The sequence below is a fragment of the Astyanax mexicanus genome, unplaced genomic scaffold (assembly GCF_023375975.1).
Source record: "Astyanax mexicanus isolate ESR-SI-001 unplaced genomic scaffold, AstMex3_surface scaffold_32, whole genome shotgun sequence".
In the NCBI taxonomy this organism is placed as follows: Eukaryota; Metazoa; Chordata; class Actinopteri; order Characiformes; family Acestrorhamphidae; genus Astyanax; species Astyanax mexicanus.
In genome coordinates this window covers 1,456,954-1,467,234 of record NW_026040042.1, presented here as the reverse complement: position 1 = coordinate 1,467,234, position 10,281 = coordinate 1,456,954, and the positions used below count along the sequence as shown (strand labels likewise).

Genomic DNA, 10,281 nt, shown 5'->3' with positions numbered 1-10,281 from the left:
TGTGTGATGAAGATGTGCTTCATCTGTCCTGAACTGGTTTATGATGGGCTGGAAATATATGTTGGTAATTAAAATTAGGCTGCAATTCTGATCATTAATCATGTGCTGCATCAATTTTTAGTGATTTTTAAATGTTTAAAAATATGTTCCTGTGACTCTGTTGATTTTCTTAATGTGGTGAAACTCAGCACTGAAACTCAGACACCAGAATTTTCTGATGGTTAGATAATTATATAAGAGAAAAAACATTAACAAATAGTAAAATATTTATACTGAACAGCCGAATCTTATTCAGGTACAGCTCTAGTTCTTACACGTTTCCTCCTGACATGGTTTCTACTGAGAGACGTACTTTAGTGGTTGGAATTCTGTTTGTTTTTTTTAGCTTGTTGAAGAAATGTTAGAAATAATAATAATTTTATTATTAATGTAACTAATATGATTTATATTCTCAGGGCAGTGCCAGTGATTCCATGGAGAGGTTCCATTTTGCATTATCAGCCCATGATGCTTCAGTGCTCTCTGTGTATTTATAGTCCTGTGAGTTTAACACTTCATGACTGAGAGCTGCTGCTCCACAAACTTCACCCACAGCATCCATGACCCTGATCACCATCTTCATCTGGACTCTGATCTTCTGGACTCAAGGTAAGACCTCAGCCAGCAGACTGAACTACAATAGAAATGATGTTCAATTCAGTAAAGTATAAAAACCTTAATGATGGTCTTGAACTCAGTCTCTGTTTCTTCTTCTGTTTTCTTATGTCGTCACAGAGTCCAGAGGTCAGGCCACCATCGCTCAGACTCCTGCAGTTAAATCTGCTCTTCCAGGAGAAACAGTCTCCATCAGCTGTAATGCTAATGTTGCTGTCCACAACGACTGTAGCAGCAGATATGACTGTGTATCCTGGTATCTGCAGAAACCTGGAGAAGTTCCTAAACTCCTGATTAAACTCGCAAACCAGTTACACTCAGGTATTCCAGCTCGTTTCAGTGGCAGTGGATCCAAGACTGACTTCACTCTGACCATCAGTGGAGTCCAAACTGAAGATACAGGAGATTATTACTGTATGATGGATCATTACAACACTTATAAGCTTCAACCTCTCACACAGTGATATTCAGTCCTACAAAAACCCCCTGCAGGTGCTGAGGGGGAGGATGTGAAACAGCACAATCACACACTCTGTGGAGGAAAGGAAACACACACCACACCAGCACACAACTCAACACACACATATCTATGAACAACCACAGAGCCATCATTCATACAGCACTTCAGATACACTCTGTTAGAGCTCTTTGTGCTCCTACTGCTCATCTGTTGCTGGTGGACAGGTTTCTGTTGGTGTGGTGAGGGATAAACATAAGTATAGTCAGTGTACTTCACTAAATATTCAAGATTAACAACATTTTACTGTAATAAACAACCTCAATAATTATCCACTCAATAACTCTGAGCTAATAGTTTGTACTCATGTTGTTTGGGTAGAGTTTATCCCATTTTCTCACTAGATATTACCTCAGTAGAACAGCTCTGATACACTAAAGAAGTAAGGTAAAGTGGTACAGACTGGTTTACTGGCTGTACAAAAACCTCCTGCTCTAAACACAACTACAATACAATAATACTGGATTCTATAATATATACATATATATACATATATATATATATCAACCATCTGGCAACCACCGTGGATACCATAGCACTGCCTTAGCAACACCTTAGCAACCAACTAGCAACTGCTTAGCAACATCATAGCAACCACCATGGATACCATAGCACTGCCTAAGCAACACCTTAGTAACCAACTAGCAACTGCTTAGCAACACCATGGCAACCATCATGGATACCCTAGCAATGCATTAGCAAACATCTAGCAAGACCTTAGCAACCACATAGCAACTGCTTAGCAAAATTGTAGCAACCACCATGGATACCATAGTAATGCCTTAGCAAGGACCTAGCAACTACTTAGCAACATCATAGCAACCACCACGAATACCATAGTAATGCCTTAGCAACCACCACTGACTCCATAGCAAGCACCTAGCAACTGCTTAGCAACACCATAGCAACCACCACAGATATCATAGCAATGCCTTCGCAACCATCTAGCAAGACCTTAGCAACCACCTAGCAATTGCTTAGCAACATCATAGCAAGACCCACAGATACCTTAGCAATGCCTTAGCAACCACCTAGCAACACATAGCAACTGCTTAACAACATCATAGCAACCACCATGGATACTGTAGCAATGCTTTAGCAACCACCTAGCAACTGCTTAACATCATAGCAACCACCATGGATACCGTAGCAATGCTTTAGCAACCACCTAGCAACTGCTTAGCAACATCATAGCAAGACCCACAGATACCTTAGCAATGCCTTAGCAACCACCTAGCAACACATAGCAACTGCTTAACAACATCATAGCAACCACCATGGATACTGTAGCAATGCTTTAGCAACCACCTAGCAACTGCTTAACATCATAGCAACCACCATGGATACCATAGCAATGCCGTAGCAACCACCTAGCAACTGCTTAGCAACATCATAGCAAGACCCACAGATACCTTAGCAATGCCTTAGCAACCACCTAGCAACACATAGCAACTGCTTAACAACATCATAGCAACCACCATGGATACCATAGCAATGCCGTAGCAACCACCTAGCAACCACCACAGACACCATAGCAAGCACCTTGCAACATAATAGCAACGACCATAGCAAACGGTAGGAGCCATTTTAGCTGCACAACGATCCTGTGTTTCCTTCAGGAAATGCATTTTTCTAGTTTAATAATGGCGTCATCTACAAACTCTAGATCCCACTCTTTTATTAATGATCCAACAAGAATCATATTAAAGTATTAAACTATCTAAACCCAGATCACACCCAGATCACAACTTCCACAACAGACCAGCATATACCAAACTTCATAAAGCCTAAACCCAGACTTTTAAAAGTGTAGAATTAATCAGAGTTTCTCAGATTAATGACTAATGAAAACTTTAAAACCTTAAAACATGTTTGATGGGGAAAATGTGCAGCTTCCAAATCAAATTTAGTTCCAAACATTTGACTCTAGACTTCAACAAAACCCTCAATAGAAAACCAGTTAAAACTACTAAAACTACAGTAGATTTAAACTTTAAATTTTCCTCCAGCAGAGAAAGTCCTCTGACTCTGATATTAACAGATTTAATTCCCTTTTCTCACATCTGTAGAACAAAGCTGCATCCAGACTTATGTGATGATGATGATTTTGTGCACTTGGGGTAAAACACAGCGGTTGGAGATTGTAATGTTCATAAACACAAAGAAGAGAATCCATCAATGATTGTTCAGCATGAGAATGAGAACCACAGTGAAAGTGCTGCACCGAGAGACTCCAGTCAAGAACAGATCTTTTACTGCTGAAATAAAGTCAGTAATTAGAGGCAGGTTGGGGGAAATTTACTGAATCATTTCTACTTTTACTAAAAACACTTCAGAAACACAGAGAGCTCTCCTTACAGTTTCTATTTTACACCTGCTGAGAAGCATTTACCAGTACTTTAGATTTTACTTTATCTAAACTCGAAATACAGCACCACACCTCCCTCATACAATTAACCAAACACTTCATTTCCTGCACAAAAGCACATTTTGTCGTCACAAAAACACAAAAACCTGATTTAACATCAACTAATACTTTCAAAACACAAGAACGCATGTTCTCTGTTCCAGAGCTACGTATAGTCAATCACAGTGCAACCACTGTTAAAATAATAAAAGCTACTGACATTACAGATATATATTCCCTTCCATTACTTTAACTTTTATAATTTTTACTGTATTTTTGAAACCAGAACTTTTCCATTTTTTTCTTGAGTAAAAGTTGATACTTGAGTTGATGCTTCAACTTCTACAGAAGTATTTATATTTTAAACTCTAGTATCTATACTTCTACCTACAGAGTAATGAATGTAAATACTTTTGGCACCTTTGTTCCTCTTCCTTATCCTGACCCAACTCTTCCTCTCTCCCTTGTCCTGGTTTAACTACACTTTTTCCTGGAGTAACTATTACTTTCCCTCCATCCAGAGATATTTTCTTTCTTTTTCTCTCTCTCTCTCTCTCTCTCTCTCTCTCTCTCTCTCTCTCTCTCTCTCTCTCTCTCTCTCTCTCTCTATCTCTCTCTATGAGCTCCTACACTGGCCACAGCCAGTCCAAAACAAAAATACCATTTTTTATGTGTTCATGTCACTGACAGCATTATGTCTAAAGCTAAAATCCAGTTCCAGCTCTGATTGGCTTATCATAGTCTTTTATTTATTATTAATAATGTGCAAATTCAAAATTGTATATTAGTTATAATAGATTTACACATGCTATTGTTGTAAAAACAGCAGTTATATACTGTATTTAAGGTTTGTAACATGAGATATTTAATTTTAGCATGCTGTATTAAAGCAATTGTAAATAAGATAAGAAAAATCCAGAACTGTGTTAGTGGATAATTTAGTTTGTTAATAAAATGTAAGCATGTATAAAACATGCTAATTGAATACATATTGTGTGATCGCTACATGAACTGTATGAACAGTTTAGTCCACAACAGACAGATGTTGAGTTAAACGTATTTAGAGTTTTGAAAATGTGAATACAGATCAGATAAAAGCATGTTAGTGATTGTAAAAAACTGTAAATAGACCAGAGCTCATGTGGAGCAGATGATGAATGATGAGATAAGAGGAAGCTCTCTGCCTCCCTCTGGTGGTGGAAACCAGTCTAGCAGCAGGTCTGGATTCAGGCTGAGTGGTGGCTCTCTGCCTCCCTCCTGTGGGGGGATGCCAGCTCTCCCTCACAGCTACTGTCTGTAATGATCATGTTTGCAGTGTAAAGAGAGACTTTTAGCATTAATGCTGCCTGTTTATTTCATATATTAATAAAGTGCAGTGTTTAGTTTATTTTACTGTTGTTTCTATGTGTTGATTTTCTAGTGCAGTCAATTGGCTGATCAGCTGCTGGAAGCTCATCATTAATCTATTAAATTAATCTAGCTCTTAGTTACTCTTACAAAAGAATTACTATGGTTTTACTATGATTTTATATAGTAACTATAGTTATTGCATATATAACCATAACATTACTCTGAACTACTGTGCTTCCTTATGATCACTATGTTTAATTAATGATGCTGCCATAGTTTTACTATTGTAGTTTATAGTTATAGACATAGTTATGTGGTCTCTGTGATTCTACCATTAAAATACTGAGACACATAATGCTAATTATTACACTGTCTGTTCAGCTGTTCTATAGTACAGTAGTTATTATACAGTTATTACACAGTTATTACACAGTTATTACACAGTTATCAATGATCGTCTCTTTAACTACTAGGATGATTTACGGTGAATATATTATTAACATATTGAAATGTGACACTGCTGTGATTTTAATATGGTATCATACAATGCAGCTGTTATTCTCCTAATTAAATAATTATAATAATGTGGCGTGGAAGAGGAAGGAGGACCCGTGAGACTCATGACAAGTACTCAAAGCTCTTTATTGAACCGGCTTGCCACTCGCTTACAGCCTTTAACAAGGCTAGGAGAGCGAAACCCAACTGCCTACACAACAAAACACACAGCCAGGTCCCCAGACCTTCTCCCTCCCTACTCCATGGTAAATGCCCTAGCCGGCACCCATCTGCATAGCCCCTCCCCATAACCTAGGAAACGGGGGAGGGGCCAACTACGTAGGCTAGGGCACACCGCACACATACACACACACACAGACACACAGAGACAGGCACACACACACAGACGCCACATAGCCCCCCCCTCAAGGGTCAGCCGTCCCGGCGACCCCACAAACTCAACATAAACCCCATGAACAACAAAACATGTGTTTTTTTTTTTTTTTTTACAATTAGTCACAGACAAAGTCCCGAAGGCGGGCAGGCGGCCTCCTCACCCGCGGCAGCCTGGAGGGGCCGGGCACAGCGCCGCCTGCCAGCGGCTCCGAAGAGCCAGAGTTCGGGCCAGGCTCAGGTGCAGGGCCGGCGGGTACCGCACCGCTGTCCCCAGTGTCCGTCAGCTTCGGCCTATATGGGGCCAGCCTGTCCCGGTGCACGATCATCGTGCGTCTGCCCCACCGGATCCGATAAACCACCTCCCCAAGTCTGGAGAGCACCCGGCACGGACCCACCCAGGCCGACTGGAGTTTCGGGCACAGTCCCTTTTTGCGCTGCGGGTTGTACAGCCAAACCCTCGCCCCCGCCTCCAACGGGTCCCCGAAGCAGCGCGTATCATACGCGCGCTTCTGCTTCTGTCCGGCAGCCGACTGGTTCGAGCGCGCGAGCCCGTGCGCTAAATCCAGTGAGGACAAAAGGTCCGAAACGAAAGTGGGCGTGTCCTTAGCGACCTCACCCCCGTCAGGAGGCGCCCCGAAGGCCAAAGTCACCGGCGTCCGCAGCTCGCGACCAAACATAAGCAGCGCCGGCGTAAATCCTGTCGTCTCCTGCACGGCCGAGCGGCAGGCCAGCAGCACGACCGGTAGATGTTTGTCCCAGTCGCGCTGGCCTTTGCTCGACACCATGGCCAACTGCGTTGCCAGCGTGCGGTTAAACCGCTCCACCAGCCCGTCACTCTGCGGGTGAAGGGGCGTCGTCCTGGTCTTGTGTATGCCCAAGATGCGGCAGACCTCCGCCATGACCTCCGACTCGAAGTTCCTCCCCTGGTCGCTATGCAGCTCCTCCGGAACCCCGAATCTACAGAAGAACTCCCGCACCAGGACATCTGCAGTAGTGACCGCCCCTTGGTCCGGCACCGCGTAGGCCTCCGGCCACTTCGTAAAGTAGTCCATCGCCACCAAGACGTAGCGGTTCCCAGAGTCCGTCACCGGGAAGGGGCCCAACACATCCACGGCCACCCGCTCCATCGGGCCGCCGCACTGATAGGGGTGAAGTGGGGCGCGGGGCGCCCTCGCGGGGCCTTTCTTTGCGGCGCACACGTCACAGCAGTGCACAAAGAGCTCCACATCAGCCCTGCACCCGGGCCAATAGAAACGTTGTCGCAGGCGCTTCAGGGTTTTGGTAACGCCAAAGTGCCCAGCCCCAGGCGACCCATGGACTCCCCGTAGGACCGAATCCCTAAACGCCCGCGGTATCACCACCCGAAACACGCGCTGCCCGTTCGCCGGATCCTCCCAGGTATGACACAGCACACCATCAGACAGGCTAAAGCTAGCCCAGTTGGAGCGCAGCGCTTTAGCGACCGGACCCAACGGCACCACCTCCTCCCACGACGGCGTGACATTCGCCTCGAGCGCGTGTACGGCCCACATTAAGTCGCGATCCGCCCGTTGCGCATCTCGTATCTGTTCCACGGACACCTGCGCCACCACTACACCGCCGGTCACATCCGCTGAGACTGCAGCGCAATGAGCAGTCTCAGCGGATTTCTCCTCCGCACGAGCGCAATGCTTACAGTCCAAGGCCACACACGGCCGGCGCGACAAAGCGTCCGCGTTACCATGGCTACGGCCCGGTCGGTGCACAACCTCGAAGCTAAACTCCTGAAGCCTAGATATCCAGCGTGCGAGCTGGCCCTCGGGCTCGCGGAAACGCATGAGCCACTGAAGCGAGGCGTGGTCGGTGCGCAGCAGAAACGGGACCCCATACACATACGGTCGGAAATGCTTAAGGCCCTCGACCACCGCGAGTAGCTCCCGGCGCGTCACGCAATAGTTACGCTCCGCCTTGTCTAGGCGGCGACTATAGTATGCTATAACGCGCTCCGAGCCATCCTGAACCTGCGATAGAACCGCTCCGAGGCCACGGTCGCTCGCATCCGTATCCACAATGAAGCTCTCCGACATATTCGGATACGCAAGAACGGGAGCATTGCATAGACGGCTTTTTAGCTCCCCGAACGCTCGCTCCGCCTCGTCAGACCAACGGAATGTCACACCCGGTCTAGTTAAATTGTGAAGCGGTGCCGCCACGTCCGCGAACCCCCTGATAAACCGCCTGTAATACGACGCGAGCCCCACAAAACTACGAACCATTTTCGCGTTACGTGGGACAGGCCAGTCACGGACCGCCTCCGCCTTTTTAGGGTCGGTTTCCACGCCAGCACCGCTCACTACATGGCCCAGAAAATTCACGCGCTGCCTCAGCAAGTTACACTTCGCCGGGTTGAGCTTCAGGTTAGCCGCCTGAATCGCGCCGAGCACCACCTCGAGGTGAGAGCGCGCGGAGTCGAAGTCGGTCCCGTGCGCCATGACGTCATCCAGGTAAACAACGCAGCACGAACGCGGGATCCCGCTTAACACGCGCTCCATAAGACGCTCGAAAGTAGCCGGCGAGTTACACAACCCAAACGGGAGCACCGTGAAATGCCATAGAGCCGAGCCAAGCGAGAAAGCGGTTTTCTCCCTATCCCCTTCAGCCAGGGGCACCTGCCAATACCCGCTCCTCAAATCTAGCGAGCTGAACCAGGCTGAGCCTGACAGCTGATCTAGCGTATCGTCGATCCTGGGAAGCGGATAAGAGTCGAGCTTCGTGACGGCGTTAAGTCGGCGATAATCAACACAAAAACGCCAATTCCCGTCCTTCTTTTTTGCAAGGACCACCGGGGCCGACCACGGGCTGCTCGAAGGCTCAATAACGCCCGCACTCGCCATATCACGGACTAACTGCTCAGCCGCCACGCGTTTCGCAAATGCCAGACGGTGCGGTCTCAGCCTGATGGGCTGGGCGTCGCCTGTGTTTATAGAATGAAACGCGAGGCTAGTCCTAGTACACTCGCGCTCAGACACAGCGAAGCTAGCGCGAAAACGCTCAATCAGGTCACGTAAGCGCAGTTGTTGGGGCTCTGATAAGCCCACACAACTGCGCTCCAGCATCTCTTCAATCGGATCGATAATTAACCCCGCATCTAACGGACCCTTGACCGTATCGTGCACCGAATCACACACATTGCCGCCCCCCGGTTCACTTACCCCGCACTCGTCGCATTTCTCTACGGGGAGTCCAGTCACCAGCACCGAGCCCCGTGCACAGTCAATAACGGCTCCAACGCGTGCGAGCAGGTCCTTGCCCAGAATGCACGGGTCGTTGATGTGCCCGACCCAGAACTCCTGCTGAAAGGGGCCCTTGCCAACATCAACAGTCAGCTCCGTTAATCCCAGGAGAGCGATAGGATCTCCGGTGGCCGAAGAGAGAGCGATGCGCCGGCTGCAGTCCATCCCAAACTCGCCTGCCACATCCATCGCGAGCTCAGGCTTTATCAGCGAGACTGACGAGCCCGTGTCCACCAGCGCGTCCACCGTTACTCCATTCAGCGTGCACTTCAGAAAATAGCCGCCGGGTCCGACAGCTCCGTGATCAGGTCCCGAGGGTAATCCTAGAATCCCTGGGGCCACCGTAACCCTCACTTGGTGGTCCCAGCTCCGTTTCCCGGCCGGCCGCACTGCGCTCGCTTGTGGCCACGCCCCCCCGCAATGCCAGCACTCCAGTTGCGCATCAGGCCGGCTTCGCCTCCATCTCGGTGGATCATGGGCTCCGGGCGACGCCCCCCACGGTCCCGGATGGCTGGACAGGATGAGTTCGGACCGCTCAGCCACCTCCACCGCGGCCTCCAGGGTCTGCGGGTCGGCCAGTCTCACATGCTTGCGCAGCTCGCCTGGCTCCAGGGCGCGCAGGAAATTATCCAGCGCGAGACTCCTCTGAGCCGCTCGCGGGAATGCCGGATAAGCTTGGCGGGTTAGCAGAGCCATCTCAGATGCCAGCACGCCCAAAGTCTCTCCCCGCTGCCGGCGCCGGTCCGCCACTAGCATTTTGGCGGCCGCCTCGGACGGTTGACGGCTGAAGCGGGTTCTCAGCGCCCGTGTCAAGTCAGACAGCTCGCAGCGGCACTCCGCGGGGAGCTCGATCAGCACCCTCAGTGCGTCTCCCTGCAGCGCCAGACAGAGGTTGGCCGCCGTCTCAGCATCCGTCCAGCCCGCACGGCCCGCCACGATCTCCAGCTGAGCTTCGAAGGCCGTCCAGTCAGCGCTGCCGTCATAGCATGCCAGGCGGGGATGAGCCGTCAAGCTCGCCGTCAGCGCGCCGTCCATTCTGGGAGCCAGCGCCGCCGTCTCCACGCCATCCGCTCCGCGAGCCGGCGCTGACGTCATCGCGCCGTCCACTCCGTGAGCCGGTGCCGCCGTCCTCGCGCCATCCGCTCCGCGGGCTCGACCTTCGGACAGCCTGCTGGCGCCGTCAGTTCTGG

The 10,281-nt window shown here is 48.9% G+C and overlaps 1 gene segment (V, D, J or C); it reads left to right on the top strand.

Moving 5' to 3' along the window:
• Positions 1-494: 494 nt before the first annotated feature.
• LOC125789913 (probable non-functional immunoglobulin kappa variable 6D-41) lies at positions 495-1,493 on the top strand. The segment is given in 2 exon segments: positions 495-648; positions 775-1,493. Coding segments are annotated over 2 exon segments (393 nt in total).
• The last annotated feature ends 8,788 nt before the right edge of the window (positions 1,494-10,281 follow it).